Source organism: Tinamus guttatus, unplaced genomic scaffold (assembly GCF_059628265.1).
Source record: "Tinamus guttatus ecotype Peru unplaced genomic scaffold, ASM5962826v1 Tinamus_guttatus_pri_ptg000659l, whole genome shotgun sequence".
Classification (NCBI taxonomy): Eukaryota; Metazoa; Chordata; class Aves; order Tinamiformes; family Tinamidae; genus Tinamus; species Tinamus guttatus.
Window position 1 is genome coordinate 1,629,797 of NW_028289193.1, and position 17,705 is coordinate 1,647,501.

General features: G+C 43.0%; 1 protein-coding gene across 1 annotated transcript in view; it reads right to left on the reverse strand.

The window, feature by feature from the left end:
- Nucleotides 1-2,161, reverse strand: part of SPIDR (scaffold protein involved in DNA repair) — a 115,012-nt gene extending 112,851 nt beyond the window's left edge. The window contains exon 1 of the mRNA XM_088536366.1: nucleotides 2,013-2,161. Within this exon, the coding sequence (XP_088392492.1) occupies nucleotides 2,013-2,161 (149 nt within the window). The remainder of the gene's footprint in view (nucleotides 1-2,012) is intronic.
- Between the last annotated feature and the right edge of the window lie 15,544 nt (nucleotides 2,162-17,705).

Sequence of the window (17,705 nt, forward strand, 5' to 3'; positions counted from 1 at the left end):
CTCCATTAAGTGTACAAGTCAAATTTCTAATTACTGGAAATTGAAGTGTCAAATGTTAATCTAAAGTCAAGAACAACAACAAAAGCCATTCAAATAACAACAAAAACAGATTTAATTTAGAATGTCCAGTCCAACTTTACTTTTCGTCAGGTGAGCAAACACACGATCAGTATAAGATAATTCCAAAATGATAGAAAATAGGACTAGAGATGAGATATAGTAAAATTTTGCGATTATTCATTAATGTCCTTATCAAGTGGCCTTGAGAGCCGCACAGAGCAGGAGAGCAGCACGGACAGCTCGGCCGTGCCCCAGGCACGCGCTCCGGTGCTGGGACACAAACCTGTGCTTGTTTGCCCTTGCAAACACAGCTTACTGAAATGAGAACTTTCGGCTATGAAGATTTCTGAAACATTTCAGCCTATACGCACACACACATAAATACATCGGTAACGCCTGTGTCCAGTTAACTTTGTAACTTTTTTAAACAACTGCAAATAGTACGCTGGTACCATTAACACTACCGCAGCAGTGCAGACACGCACCTTCCGTGAGCAAACACGGGATAACCTCGGGCAGCCTAAGGCACTTCAATGTACTGCACACACTGTTCAGTTAAAAAATAAAAATGTAAACCGCACACTAGCAGCAACAGTTTTACTGGTACAGAAGCCCTTGTGGAAGCCAAGCCCCGTGCAGAAGGATGGAGCGCTATAAAGCAATGCCGGAGTGGCGCTGAAAGAGCAGAGGAAACTTGAGCTGGGGTGGAAGTCACTAGGAGGGAGAAGCAAAAAAAATGGAAACAAAGATTAAATATAAAGCACAGAAAGAGAAAAGAAACAAGAGACCAAACATAAGCACCCAGAGGAAGAAAAGAAAAAAAAAAGTGACTTATTTCATATCAGACTTCATTAACATTCAGCAGCATTTTCCCCTAGCTACTGATGTATTTACATTAGAATTATCATGCATTGCATCTGCAGCCACAACGAACCACGGATTAAGTACCTTCCTCTAATTTTTGAATCGCCTCCAAAAACAGTTAAATATCATTCTAAAAGGCAGAGATTACAAATTGCAGAACACAGAAGAGCTTTGCAACTCTTAATTAAGATAAAAAGTAGATACGGACCTTGCAGAATAAGTAAAAAAATATTTTGTAAAAGAATATAGTAAAAAACATAAAGGCAATTTTCTACTGCAGTTACAGGGTAGAATTCAGATAACACAGTGTTGAAAAATATTACAAGAAAATTCTGTCTCCTAATCTGGGTGGGGAAGAGTAGCAGTCCTGCTTCAAAGGGTTCCCGAATTTTTTATGATGACCAAACCTTCCCATCCACAGTCCCACAACTGCCAGCTGCTTTACCAGAAATCTCATCACTTTGTGCTCCCCCTTAAGACCAGCAAGGAATCTAGTCCAGGAAAATCACAAATTCAGACCAAATGCCTCGAATGATGGCAGAAAAGGTTTGAGGAGGTGCACTGAACTCTGGGGAAGTGAAGGCAGTGACAGCAGCAGCAATGGGGGAACCATACAAAAGGCCTTTACTAATTCCTTACAGAGCAGTGCAGATCTCTTGGTTCTCTTTTTCCTGTTTTTAAGCTGCACGTTATCTTTGCTGAATGCTATACGGTTAATATAGACTTTTCTTCTGAAACGTTAGGCCCGAAGAAGAGCAGATGAGCATTCCTGAAGTACTTTGCTAGCAGAAAGTATGTGCTTTATTGGCCTCCCCATCGATAAGATGGCGCTCATGCCCTTCTATCGCTCTAAACATAAAAATATTAAGTGCAAACAAGACTCAAGCCCTGGGCTGCACTAGAGGCTTTCACTATCCGCCGTTATCCGAATTATCGCCCAGATTCCTGTCACCGTCTCCCAGGCTGCCAAAGACAGATCACCAAAAGACAGCCCTGCTTTGCGCTTCCCCTCCAGGCCTTTTCTGCAACACCGTAACAAGCAGCCCAGCGAGAAGCGCCCTTGCTCGAGAGCGGCGTTGGGTACTCACCACGGCGGGTGGATGCGGACGACGTCCCGCGGGCCGCTCTTCAGGAGCGCTGCCGTCTCCCTCGTGAAGAGCACGCGGAGCACCGGCTCCGCTGGGCTGCTCACAACACCGCGAGGCTCCTCCAGCTGCTCGCAGACTGCAACCTGCATTGTGCACTCCTCAAACACTTCCAAGATCTTCACGGTGAGGACCCCGCATTTATCTGCAACTTTAAAAATGAGAAAATAATGCAAAATGTGGGGGAAGGAAAAGAAATTCTGACACACTGCAGACGTGCATCCTCTGCTCTGTCCCTTCAAATCTGTCTGATAAGTCAAAAAGCCATTTATGAAGTAGAATGCATCACTACACTTACATTAAAGATTTCAGGTTGCAACTTTTTTTTTTCCCAGATACAATGAACTATAGAAGACAAGAGTGTACCTGTCTTCCCTCCAAACACTGATGAAATCACAAAATTATTTAAAAAGTGGAATTCCCCCATTCATGTTGGAATTTTTTAATCTTGCAACTCATTCATCTCGTTCTTTAACGAGATACTGCACAAACTAAAATTGTGTAAAAACAAACAAAATGTGCTATATTTAAAGTGAAGCCGTAAGGTCTGTCCTGAAAATGACAGGTGTCAGGGACCAAGCGAGAGCACCTGTAGCTAACGGTACAAAGAATCTAAATACTAAGGATTCGCATTTCCAAATGTAGAGAAAGAGGAAAAAGATAGATATACTCTCTAAAAACAAGAATTGCAAAACTAATCGGTCACGTCATGACTAGGTGACTATTTAAAAACCACAGCTTGCATTCAGGATCTAGAAAGCTCTCTTATTTTAAAGCAACGTTAACATCTGTCCACATCCCCACCATTTGATTCTAGGCACTTCTTTCTACGCTGAATAAGGAGCAACGCTGCCCTGAAGCAAAATTCCTCCCAGCTCCCCTTGCAGTCTGGCCAGGGCAACCCAGACTGTGCCCCTGTTCTGGGACATCCATTCCCGCTCTGCCTAAGAACAGGGGCAGCAGAGCCCCCAACCTACCGAGTCCTGCTCACATCTGTGCTGGGAAAACCAGAATATTCCAAGAAAAACAGCTGAGATCAATTATTGACTTCCCATAGCAAAGAAAAAGCCGGGGAGGAACTGTGAACATTGTTCTGGAACTTAACAGTGAAGCTGTGCTAGTTATTTGTTTGTTTATTTTTAAGGCCCATTTCACAATTGTAAATGCATTTCCTCTGGAAAATCAAAATATTTTAGTTTCAGTTTATGAGAAACTTCTAAAAAGAAAAAAAAAAAAAAACCTATGCTCAAGAAACACAAATCAAAGAACCTGGGGCCTAAAATCTTTTCAGGTTTATTAATAAAAAAAATTTCACAAAGAAATAAAGTATTCTGTCTCTACTCTGTATTTTCCAGCCCCTATTACATTTGATAATAAAACTGAAACAGAGTCGTTTTGAAACACCAAACTGAAACGTTCCCGAAAGCGCTTTGATCTCAAGCGAGCACGCAGCAGAGCACTCTGCTTCCCGTGACCTGGCGTTTCCCACAGGACAAAGCTCCATCAGGAATCCTCCATCTGATGGGTATGAGCATTTACTGCCCAAACGAGTACAGCTCAGCCCCATTTTGTCCAGATCTGGGAAGCTGGGGCAAGAGAATTAAACCTTTCTACCAAGTTCTTTGTGATCTAATGATCAAGAGCAATAGACACCACCACTACTAGGCCTCATCACTGTCACCTCCTCAGAGAAGGCTGCAGCACTGAAAAATGCTCCAAAACACTCCAAGGCCTCACTACACTGGTTCGGGTCTACTTTTGTGCAAACTGCTGCTATGTGCGAGTGTGGAGCAGCTTTCCATGCCTAAAAGGAAGGATCTAGAACATTCACACCTGAGTTATATTTTGCCTGACTAGCTGCAGCTGTGGCCCTCTGTCAGCCCGAGCCACCCGGCACGCGAAAACACATTCTCCCAGCCACAAAAACTCCCAGCCTTCAAAGACATTTACCTCTCCCCTCTAGACATCCAGTTCGGATACTCATTCACTTTAAAAAATAAGTAAAAAAAAATCAACTTCAATTCTAAACACATTTCTCAACAATTTAAAATATACATATAGAGAGACACAACTCAGTAATGAGGCTATTCCTCACTTTTGAGCCATGCATTTCATCTGTGTAAAATTTCCTGACAATTCTTCTTGGTTTGCACCATATGTTCTGGCCAAGTTGATGAAGCACCTTGAAGAAATGACTGTAAAACAGAACGATGGTCTGATAATAGACTTCTTCAAAATACACAATTGTGAAACACTTAAAAAGCAGGGCTTCTAAAGCCATTTTTATGAAAACGTTGGAGGAAAAAAAATTCCAGTGCACCGGATTCTCTTGTCTTAAAATTGCCCCAAACACCAGGATTTGACACTGAATGGAGCAGATTGCTTCTACCATTAAAAGCAGCACAATTTCAACAACTATCCAAGTCTAAAACTTGGCACACACATGTGCATTCTACAGAACCACAATCTATTTGTTTATTTAGATGCACGGAGATAGTTTAATTTAATTACTCAGAAATTATTATTACTGCTGATGATAGAATACTCTCTCAAACAACACGAAAAAGTACTTTGGATTTCTGGCATGTGATGAAACACCAAAGTTCACAACATAGCTTTATTTTTAATTCTTTTGGCTCTTGAATTGTTATGCCAATCAAAAATAAATCAAACATACGTGGCTGCACATAGAAAGGAGAATTTGTGGGTGAGGAGATAGGCTGGATCACTGCAATTTCCACAGCTTCCAGAGAAGTTTGCTTGTTTGTTCATTCCTGTGAAGAGGTTATTCCAAGGTTTGGCAATGTTCTCCCTCGCCCCTGGACTATTCGTGGAAGTTCTTGCTCGGTTGCTGAAGGCTTCACTCACTCCATCTGCAAAGCAAGCCTACAAATGCGAAAATTTCATGGGATCTGGCCACTGATTTTAACCAAGGAAGAACGCCTTCCAGCTGGAAAGTGTGAATACAAAGGATTAAAAAGAAGGATCAGGCAATACCTGTGCTGCACAACTTCATCATTGGCTTAGCCAATCTAAGAACATGTTGCTCCTGAAGGGCATCCTGCCTATTCCTACACTACATATTCCCACTCCACTGCCTGAAGCCCACACAAAGTTATTTCTTTGGGGTTAGTTTTTAATGAACTCAATGAGCTAACCCAGTTTATTGCAAAGAATATAGACATAAATCATATGGGGAGGGTATTCTTAGAACGTCAGAAAGAGCAGGAACGTCAAATACCTATGGACCAGCCATTTCGAAGTAGGCTAATTTATTAACTTGGAGGTGCCCTTTCCTCTACCACTGAATGACAAGTGCCCAAACATACTCACAGACAGGGAGCACACGGGTGCACGTAGGAATCTCTAACAGCACCTTGGGGATTGCTGAGCAAGCTCTGCCTCTGCGAGGGCGCAGGGCTCGAGGATGAAGCTGGGAAGGCAGACACAAACACAGGGCGAGCGCGAGCGGCCAAGGGCTGTTCTCAGCCCCTGCACGGGCAGGGCCCGTTCAACGGTGCTCACACAGGCACAGGAAACAGCCCCGGATGCACAGAAGCTCCAAGACCTTCTGAAGGATGTGGTCCCACGAGTATAAAAAGAGAGAGCTTGTTCATGACGGGGCATAAGGTATAGATTCAATCCCTGACGTAGGAGGGCTAGGGTGCTAAGAATGCAGAGGGCATTGGAAATCTGTATGAGAGGAATTTGAGGCTTGCAACATGCATCCTCCAAAGGGCCCCTTTCAAAGGAGGAAACCAAGCCCCTGAGGCTGGTGTCAAGGCTTGTGTAAGAGCTACACCAGAGGCTGCAACCCTAGACGCTCCTCAGAAGCGACGGCACTGTGTCCTGCTACGAATACTTCACAAAGCCTGAATCAATCAATGTCAATGTTATGACATGAAATAACAGCTACAATAAGTATCATAACACAGAAGGAAGATACACCATAGCACCAATGTTGAAAATGAAGAATTAAACCCACACTGTACAGAGTTTGCAAGCGAGGAAGCAAAATGAAGCCGGGCGCCAAGAGGTGTACAGCTCTACTCCACCGAACATTCAGAAAAATAAATAAATACATTTGCTCATGTGTGGGCATGCAGAAGAACAGGGTGGAAACTATTACTGCCATGATAGAAAAAGTCTCCAGTAGTAAGGAGCAACGACATCTACCAGCAACAAAATTTGTGTGTGCACTATGAGGCAAAGAGCGAAGGACAAAGTACCAGGCACAGGGATGTTCCGTAAACTCCTTCATGCACAAGAGCTGCTCTATCCACGGTGACGAAAGAAGTCAAGTAAACAGGGCAGGACACCAAGGGAAGAAAACTTCAAGACATTCCTTCTAAATCAATAAAAATGATATGCAAGCACAGAGTCTTCCCCAAAAGCAAGACAAACCCAAGGGATGGGAAGATAATGAGATTGCTTTGAATCAGGATCTTCTTTGAAACAAATGTACAAACAACACAAACAAATATTTGTTTCATGCAAAGAGAGTCAGGACAACCTGCACTTGTTCCTACCAGCTAGTCACAATGAATAACTCTTGATCTTAGTGGTATCTGAATGATACAGGAGAAGGACAGATGCTTTTAGAAAATTACTGTTACGTTTGCTCAAAGAACTATCAAATACAGAAATCATAGAAATGAGCCGCAGTTGAGAGGCATGTCTGACACTTAGTTTGTTTCTAGAGAACATGCCTCAAAGAATCTGAATGGTAAATTACTTAGAAAGATCAACTGCATTAAAGTTTTACTAGTCCTAGCTAAAAGTTCTCATAAAATGACATTTCCCATTGAAAGGATAAAGAACCTCGTGCAATTAATTTTGTGAATAGTATTTAACTTTTATTCTTAGTATAGTAATTTCTGCATTTGGTTCTGATGGATTGATCAGATATACAATGCAGAAGTATAAAGTAAACTAAGAATCCCCTCATAAAGCCTAATAAAGCAAACTAGCAACACACCTTCAAATGTATCCCTCAGTTCTATTTTCAACAGCATTATTTTATCCCAATTATTTAGTCTAATGCAGGTTCCAGAACTGTGCAGTACTAGACACCTCCCAGAACAGCACTTTCTACCTGCAGTGGAATAACAGCCAATTACTTTTATCCTCGAGTGTGAAAAATGTAAAACGTCAAACGACTGGCATAAAACAGCAGAACAGCGTTCTGCAGCTTGGCATCCTATTTGTGTTCTTCCTTCTCCCTCATGCAGAAGATCCCAGGTACAGGCAAAGCAAACTCAGCGGCCAGGTATCTATTGGGCTTATCCTTCAAATCCAAAGTCAATGTTTAAAACTGGAGCCTGACATTTTTGCAGCCTGTACAAACACATCTGGTTGCTGTTCTGATCCATACATATCGTTATTCTTCCTGGGCTGGTGACTTCTGAAGCTGTTCAGAAAGATTTTTCTCAAAAATACACCAAGTCTTGCAGGCATGATGGCTGCTTGCCACATCTCTATTCATTTAAAGGAGGCTGCTGAATTTGGCCCTGCTTTAAATAGTATGCATTCTTTATAAGAATATATGTAAGCTACTTGGAGTGACTGTGCACGCCATTCTCGTGCACGTAAGAAAACAAAAACAATACAAAGAATTCTTGTTTGAAAGGGCAGGCTCACATTTGATTCCCCCCAATGCTGTAACATGTTCAGACATTTGGCTAGCAAAAAACTGACACACAGAAATCTGGCCACTTGCCACTTCTCTGATTTATAGTATTAACTCTTAAATAACACACGAAGCAAACTATGAGGAATTAAGGTAATATGCAATAGCTAGCAAAGCTCCAACCTTTATATATATATATACACATATATATATAGAAAAACTTTGCATAGTGAGCCGGAACGACGGTAAGAACGATGTCCTTTTTGTCTTCATCCACCCACGTCCCTTCGCGCAGGTCTCCTCGCATTCAAGCTGCTCAGATCCCTTCTCCCTCCTCATCCGAACTGACCGCTGAAACTGGAAGGGGAAGTCCCCGTTTGTGCCCTCTTCTGCGAGCCCTTCCGCCTCCTGCACACGCGCTGTGTCCTCAGCGCCGAGGCTCCGCGGGCCCTGCCCGCTCCCTTCATGTGCTCCCTTCCTTCGGTAGCTTGGAGAGTTCTTGTCCCTTGAAGGCCACTTCCCTAGGGGGGACAAGCAGGGGAAGGGGTACTCGGGAAGGGAACATCCATGTCCTGGGTTTGCTATCCATGGATTGCTCTGAAGTGATCATAAGCCAAACGCAAAATGTTCATGTCACCCCAACCCATGTGTCTTAAAGGCACTGATGCGGGTTAATTAGTTTGATATACCAAGTATCTCCTAGCAGATTACAAACGCTAAAGAATATTTAAAATACAAATATGCTGCCTTAATAACTGCACGAAAAACAAGCTACAGAAAATAAAGTGTATAAAAAGTAAAATTTCAGGAATTACTTTTAAAAAGAATCTACCCCAATTTGCTCCAAATATTCCTTGTATCCTCTCCTACAGGCAGGAGAATGGTCTGATGTAACTTAGAAAAGCACTTGTTTTTCTTCTGCATCATGCAATCCCCATATAACCCATAGATGCTGACAGGAAAAAGGGGTTTTGTTTTGTTTTGTTTTGCCCTCCCTCCCCCTCTCCCAACTGTCCAGATCTCCTCCTTACCCAAACAGGAACTTCATGGGGAAGTTGCAGCACCAAGTGGAGATTTGCACATGTTCGAGAAGCCCCTGCACGCAGCACAAGAGCTGCAGGTTTGTAGGGAAGATGCCGGCAGGAGCCTGCGTTGGACGTGGGCCCTGGTGCCTGCCAGCGCGGCCCTGCGAGCGGGACAAGCTCCGCAGTCTCCGTCTCCAGGCCATGAGCGACAGCGGCCGGTCTGGCAGCACGAGAGCAACGAGCACCCGGAGGAGGCCCGGGAAGCGGAACGGCCTCGCTTTGCTCTCCCGGCCTCACCGTGGCCTTGACCCGCTGCCTGTCTCAGGTTTGTCAGCACCGCTCACCCTCCTGACCAGCGTCTATCCCGACCTGCCGAATGCAACACTGCGAAGTTTTCCAGTGGAGAAAGCTCAAACACGCCCTACGCTCCGCTCTGATATGTTTAACGGCCACGTGCTCTGATGTCCTGCGGAATGATGGAGGCGAAAGGGAGACTGCGGAACGCCGGCTGCAAGGCGGCGCTCGGTCCTGCGGCCGTGCTTCATGCCCGTGCCCGCAGGCAGCCAAACCACAGCGGCCACTTACACCAAGAGGTCAGCGGAGCAAACAGAGAGGAATCTTTAAAAAACAAAGCCCCCAAAAAAAGGTTTTTTTGGAAACCATGGACATTGATACAATATAAAAACAAACAACGGTAAAAAGCATAGAATTCTGTAACATGAAATGCCTACTGGGAGGAACGGCCCACGCTTCTGGAAACCTTTTTTCCTCAAATCTCTAATGGAAGCAGGGCTTCAAACTGATCTCACTGGAAACTGCTCCCCCTGCCTTAGAACTGCACGGCTGCCTTGAACATGCAGAACATGCAAAGGGACTTGACAGCTCCCCCAGCAACTTTATCACTTCAGTCCCTGCACACCGGTCCTTGAGCACATTTGTGTCTTCCATGTCTGGCACTTGGTAAATTTGGTTGCCAAAGGCAGAAGTAATCCTGAAAACTGTGTGGTTTAGAAACACTGATAGGCAAAACTGAGGGAAACAAAATCCTGGAAGGCCCTTCAACCAGTGAGACACCCTAAGCATGAAACTAAGAGGACAAAAACTACAAGTGCTTTACATGTTGCTGTAAAGTGCAGTTACTTTACTAAAACTTCAGTCATCCAGGCTAATATTTTCAAAACCAAACACCGGTTTTGCTTGGATGACATAAAACTGTTTTACAATTCTAAGAACAAAATTAAGTTTTACCCTAGAGTAAGAAAATATCCCCCCAACGTTATTATAGATATTTTATCACCCTCACAGTTTGGAATAATTTGGAATGATTGAGAATGGAGAGTGAAACTTAGGCTGTGATGCTATATTATAGCCTTGATGTAAAGTATGCTCAGCATCTTTGAGAAATTTAGTTATAAGCTTTAGCAAATGTTCAAAAGACAAATGAAAATGTATTTTTTTCCTGAAGACTTATAACTTGCCCAAGTTCTGGTAGATCTTCCTCATGATAGCAAAAGGCATGTCCCAGAAACAGCTCATCTTCTGCCAAAACTAAATTGTCTTGAAGACAGACTCACCAAAATTTTTAAAGCATACTTTAAAATAAAGCAAAGTATTTTCCCATAGTCTTTTTCTCATAAAATACTCAGCAATTCTGACTCATTTCTTTAAAGGAAGAAAAAGAACCAAGGAAAGGAATTCAGCCAGAGGCAGAGATTTAGCAAGGAATATTTCAGCCCAGGAGTTCAAGTCAAACAAACTGGTAGCCAAATCAGCCAAATACAAGTTTTCATAATAACACATATGATGCCAGGACACAAGGAATATTACCAATATTTCAGATCCACTACTATAGAGAATATTAAAACTTTTAATGTAACTTATTTTTGATAGAAATTTCTGTTCCATATTTCAGAAAAAGCAAGACGATATCCTCATACGACGTAAGAATGATGAAGTAATCTCCTGTCCATTAGTAACTTAGGGCAGGAATAAATAACATGCAGAAGGCACGATGGTTTTAAGTCAGCAGGCCTACGCAATTTTCCACACAGCTGTTCTGAAAAAGAGTTGGCTAAAGATGTTTTTGGTTCCCTGATGTTACTTCCTAGCAAGTAGTCAAATAGCAGGGAAATTCCAAAAGATTGAAAGAATGATGAGAGTGTGCTACTATTGAGGCTGGGCAAATAAAGTGACCTAGATAAACAGAGACCAGCTAGTCTGACATCAGATCTAGGCAAAGTGATCGGAAAAAACAAATAAAGAACTAAGGACAGAAATGTAAGCAGTGCCAGTCCACGTGGGTGACACTTCATGGACATGTGGCAGGCAAGTGACCACAGGACGTGAGCCCCCTAACGTCCCTGCGAGAAAATGTGAAACTAGTTCTAGCCAAAAATTTGTGTTTAACTCTTCTAAAGTTAGTAAGGATTTAAAACTGTAAAATATTCTAATGAAAAACAGCTATTTTCATTATCAATAAGGTACTCTCTAAATGGAGCACAAAAAGTATTTCTGAGAATTAACTTTCTGATCTCAGAGCTCTTTATCAGTAGAGAACCATCACTGAATCAGAACAGCTCCTGCAGGATTTGGAAGTAAACACTCACTTTAGTAAAAGGTTTTGTCAATAACGTAAAAACAAGTTCAAAAAAATTAACCCCCAAAACATTGTGGGCACCACAAACTGAAGCAAATTTGTGACTAAAATAGGATGGGCTAAACCTGATCTGAACTGCCTCGTTAACTGGGCAGGTCTTTAACTACCATTGACTTAAGTGACAAGGACACTACCTACTACCTACATTCAAGTACAAGAAACAGAAAGTCTTAACTGAAAAGCAAGGAAGTGGACCTCAGAAATGCACAGCTCCAGAAGTTATGGACTTGGACTGGACAACGTCACTACATCACGCTGTGCCCAGGAGTCAATCAAACCAAACACCTATTCGAGGCCTTTAACACACCAGAGCAGAGGAATGAACAGGACCTGGGTGATGGGTTTGATGAGACTAAGGCGGGAGGAGGACGCACAGCGCTGCTGTCCTCATTTTTCAAAGCATGTTGAAAAGTTCGAGAGGGAGCAATGAGAAGCCATGCGAATTACTTGGAGGCTGGAGAAAATACTTTAGAGAGCCTTAAAGAACTCAATCTGTTTAGTTTATGAGAACGAAGATTGTGAGGCGGCGTGATTATACTCTGTAAATGCCAGAGAGGGGAAATGCCACATACTAAAGAGCTCTTTAATCTAATGGAGAAAGGCTTTACAAGAAACAAAAGATGGGAACTGAAGCCAGATTTGGGAAAGAAAAAAAAAAAGAAAAAAAAAACTTTTGAAATTTGTGAGTGGAATTAAGGACAAACTTTCAAGGCAAGTGATAGATTCCCTTTTCCCGGATGTTTTCAAATTAAGACCAGAGGGCTTTCTGAAAAATATACGCAACTTAATATGTGCTCAGAAACAATTACTGGGCTTAATACAGAATAAATGTTTAAAATCTCATGGCCTACAGTCACAGCCGCAAGAGAATTAAAAAAACAAAGCACAAAACAAAAATGTTTCTTTGGGTTTAAACTCTGTGACTCTACTGCCTCCCCAAACATCTCACAGAAGGGTGGTGCTATCAGTTCACTCCTAACAAATCCCGCATCCCCCTCGTTTTTGCCTGACTACACTTAGTCTTGCCACTTATCTCACAGTCGTGTTCTGTTGGTGCCTACCTGCCATCATCTGCAATTTCAGCACATATCCAAGAACATGGCTGACTTCAGACTGAAGATATATCAACAAATTAAGAGGAAAAGTGGTTACAGAGAAGCTACAAGGATCAAAAACCTGTCTACAGGCTACAAGGATCAAACACCTTGCCATAATATAAACCTTGGAGCACCATTTTCCCAAGTGATGCAGGAAATCCTGGAGCTCTTAAGAGTTTAGACCAAGGCTCTTTAAAAAATGTTCTTCATCTCTTATAACCAAATGTTTTGATGATGGGGACATTACAAATCATCTCACTTAGCTGAAATGGGACAGAAGCACTGAATATAACCAATAAAACGTGAACCCCATGTTAGGCAACAGACGGAAAATACTAATTTCAATCGCATTGTGCGTATGCATGAACATAGTATATTCAGTACCAGCTGCGAAAAGCATCTGCTTTCACATCCCAGCAGAGCACGTCCTACCTGGTGGCATTTCGGCCTCTGCCGCACAGCGGTGCCTCCAAAAGCTGATTCCAGACCTCTCTCTGTTCTGCAGCCGACAGAGCCTCTCAGCGAGCCCTCCTCTGCGGACGATAAAGGAATGTTCACATTTGCCAACACTCTACTCAGTTTTGCCAACTGACAAGCCATAGGACAGATGGAATATGTATGCTTTTACCCTTAGAGACAAAAACATAGGGTAAAATTACGTTTAACAGATTAGTTCACCTAATTTAGATTTTTCAATGGATATACACCCAATAAAACATACACTCAGGCATAATACACAAACTAAAACATTTTCATTATCTGCGTATTCAAAACCTCATATTTTCAGCCCTGTCTCCCACACAGGGATTTTAGGTAAAAGGTCCTAAACTTTCTCTGTACTTATCCACATATCCTGATAGAAACTAAAGACAATTTTGAATTAAAAACAAACACCCTAAATGGTTCAGTAAAACCACCAGTTATAACAGGTTGGGTTTTTTCTCCCAGATTTGTTTGTCTGTTGGCAAGCAGTGATCACAAAAATATTCTTTTACCCATGCTTGACCCTATGATTCATTTCACAAGCTGAGTCAAGTGTGCAGCTTCAGAGGTCTGAACACTCTCCAAGAGTGCATTAATTCAGCATTCCCAAGGTGAGGTGGAGAGGAGTGGCATCTGGAGCTATACGCTTAAGGTAACACTGCAGCAATTCCTGTCCCTGGGTTCAAATACAGGAGACCTCAGTTTCCTTCTGGGAGAACAAAAGACTCCTGTGCTGGAAGCCACATTTGGGCTATTCCAAGGAGCTCTGGACTACCACAGAAGTACGTGAGCATTTTTTCTTTATCTTCAAACAAGTTATTTACATTAAAAAGTGCTTTATTCCTTCCTTATAGTGCAAGCTTTCTCCATAATAAGAACAATCCTTGGTATAGCTATCATTTGAAAACTAAGACAGCTGTAGTCATCACTGCGAATGTGAAACTGGGAGGACTCTGCCCCGTAGGAGCAAAGGAGGAGCTAAAAAGCCAAGCAGCACCCCTGGTAGGCCATAAAAACCTTTCTCTGGTTAGTAATTACTAATAGTGACTTCACTTGCAGACAAGTTATACAAAAATGAACTACCAGTCCCAGCTGAATTTCTAATCAACTACCGATGCACAAAACTGTAACTATCACAAGAATTGTCAAATGCCAAAGCTGAACATGCTAGCAGTGAAGACCACAGAACGTATGAAGAGCCACCTTTGATCCACAGCGATGAAAGGTTAGAGTTTACACTAAAGAATCGTGGAGTTACAAAATGGTTGAGGCTGGAAGGGATCTGTAGAGATTTCCTAGGCCAGCACCCCGCTCACGGAGGGTCACATCGACCAGGACTCTGTCCGGCTGAGTATCTCCAAGGAAGGAGACTGCACCACCTCTCTGGGAAGCTTGCACTGCTCATGGAGCGAGTTTTTCCACGTGTGCAGACAGAGCTTCCTGTGTTCCAGTTTCTACCCATTGCCTCTCATCCTGTCACTGGGCACCACTCACAAGAGTCTGGTACCATCCTCCTGACACCTTCCCTTCACGTATTTATACACATTGGTAATGACAGAATCATTACGGTTGGCAAAGACCTTCAAGATCACGAGTCCAGCTGCACCCCCTTTGACATCACGCCTGCTCAATATCCCCCTAGCCTCCACTGCCACCCCAGGCGCAGGAGTCCCGGCTCCCTCAAGCCTTCCTGCTGCGGGAGACGCTCCGGTCCCCTCCTCCCTGACGTGCTCCAGCAGCTCCACGTCCTTCACACGTTGGGCAGCCCGGCGATGACTCCGTGGCTCCAGCAGCTCCACGTCCCACCGTGCTGGGCAGCGCGGCGATGACTCCGTGGCTCCAGCAGCTCCATTCCCACCATGCTGGGCAGCGCGGCGATGACTCCATGGCTCCAGCAGCTCCACGTCCCGGCCGTGCTGGACAGCCCAGCGATGACTCCGTGCCACCCCTGGCCCCTCGCTGCCCCAGGCCGCTGCGCCTGCTGTCCAAGGGAGCGCAGGCCTCGCTCTGACACAGCTTCATTACTAACTCGCTACCACTGCTGCTTTAGGACAACACTTATCACAAACGGTCATGCCAGCTTCAACTATGCCTTTCCTTAGTAGCCCTCTGTGCAGACAAATGTCACCGGTCTTTATCAATAACCATCCTTCCAGTCACATTCCAAGTGCACTTAAAATAGCTTAAACAGAAACTATAACAGAGCATTCTGCATCTGCTTGCTGGCAGAATATTAAATATAACCAAAAAATGTATTTATGAGCAGTTCTCAGCTGGTCACTGGAAGTACTTTTTTTGCATGTTTTGTACTTTGTGAAATTGCAAAACACAGTTAAAAAACATGCGAGGTACAAGGGAAATTTCCATGGCAAAGGGGAGAGTTGGTAGTTCACGGTTTCTTTGTTTGAAAAAAGCAAAGGGGAAAAAAAATAAAAACCACCCCAAAACCAGGAGAATCAACTCCCTTTGCAGGTGCTTTCTATTGCACATTCTGCCAGCTGTGCTGAAACGTTAATTCCTTTGCACACCACGCAGGTACACGCGCTGCTGAGGCTGCTGTACGCGCTGTGGGAGAACGGGATCGTGCACGGATGAGCGATGGCAACCGAGACTTGCGCAAAGCCGAGTACAGCACTAGGCAGGTCCTGATGTTAGGACAAACTCCATGTTTTGCAAAAAGCAAAACTATTAAACTTACTATTATTTTGTTCCCAATTACACATATGCAGACTATTAAATGGCTAATGAGCTTTTACAGTCAGTCTTTTGTAGTCAGCTGGGTTTACTGTATGGAAGTGACTTTTTGCTTATTTTGGTAAAATAAAAGTAAAGATGAATGATATTTACTTTTCTCTGCACACATATTGTGCCTCTGAAGATCTCCCTTGCTTTCCTGTCTTTCAGCTAGGTACGTCTCCAGAAACTGGCTTCATTTTGCCAGATGCTACAGGCGTTGTTGGCATCAAGGGTGGATTCTGCAATTCAAGGTCTTGTTTAATCTGCAGTCTTCAGTTCTTCCTGCATCTAGCCACTACAAGGGGGTTGGGAAAACAGGTCCAGTTCCTTCTTTGGGGCACATCTAGCCCTTCTGATGCACTTAACTGTCACACATGATTAACCTACCCTCTAGTGTATACACAACTAGAATTAGTAAATATATTTTGGTTACTAATACATGATTTCTGTAATGAGGGAAATTGACAATTTGTACTTAAATAACAAAAGTTTAACTGTGATGCACTTTACACTTGCCGCCCCCTCAATTAATCTTTCATTATGAACAATTTTAACAACTTTGGGAAGCTGTCCAATCAAGCTGAAACTCTCAGATTTAATCTTCTGCCCACAACCTTTTTGTTTTAATCACAAACCTTTCAGTGCAACTATTTTTTCCCTTGAAATCCTTTAAGGAGGGCGGTGATTTAACAAGTCGAAATCTTCCTGCTTCTGTACTACACCCAAGCTTGCTGAAACACTCCATTTAAAATAACATTGCCGTTACTGTGAATGTCCAACAACATCCACATGAAAGACAAATATGATAAAACAAGAAAACAAGGCTCAGCCTGCAGTGCACAAGGCCAATTTTCCGCGGCTTTCTCTTCCAGCAGTACTGAAGAGCTCTGTGTCACCTTAGGACAAGTATCACCAAAAGGTAACACCGAGGACACACATGCTGCTGGGTCCCTATATTCAAAATCCAACGAGGTTAACAAAAATAAGTATTAAAAAAAGAGAGAAAAGGGAAAAAAACTGAGCATTAATGAGTAGGCTGTGTTTTGAAAAGTCCTTTTCTCCTTTTTTCTTTATTTTTTTTAAACTGCTGGAGATTTCTCCCATTTCTCTGTGTTTATTTATTGAGGTTTTCATTCAGCAGAGCAATTACCAAAAATAACCACTCAAAATACATCTAAATTCACTCTTTGCCAGAATTCATTTGAATTTAAGCAGAGTGTACACTTAAGAATTTCATTGACTAAATTGTCTCTTCATATACGATGAAGTCAGGGTTATTTCAAAGAAAATAGATTACACATATATATGCATATATATGTATATATATGCGCGCCATCTCAGGACTAGGCAATTTGCCTCCTCTTCTCTTTTCAAAGTGAGGACACTCAGCTTTATTCATATATCCAAGATAACTAACAAAGCACCTAACTTCTGTAATGTTCTGCTGTCCCATTCCATTGAACAGGGAGTGGAAATAGACTTTTTTCCACTCAGAAAACAGAATCCTAAGCATGTTGGAATATAATTTGTCAGCACTGTAAACCTATTCGTTATTACCAGAGAGTTTACAGCTCCCTTGGTGTCCGGACCAGCTTGGGTGCTCACGCGGGGCGCTGCACAAGCGGGTGCAGGTGGCCCTGGCCCCAGGAGCCTCCTCTGCTCCCGTGCAGGGGAGAAGCTGCTGACTGTGAAGTACCCAGGGATCAGAAAGAGTAATTTTAGCTTCGCAGAGCAGCTCTGTTCAAGTTCTGACTCAACAGTTTTATAAACTTTCCTCCCTTTTCAGCTTGGATGAACTGCCATAACACTATAATTGCTTTAATTCTGTTTGTTAAATCTGTAGTGCTTTTCTAGAATCGAGGAATAACACAATTTCTCTTGCAGCAGAGACCAAAGGTTCACAAGTCTTGTCTGGTGAGCTTTTGTTTTCCAGATCCCAGTTGTCCTGGACGGAGCAGAAGTGGAAGGGTGAGAGGGAGAATGGTGGGAATTGCTGGGAGCGGGTGGGCG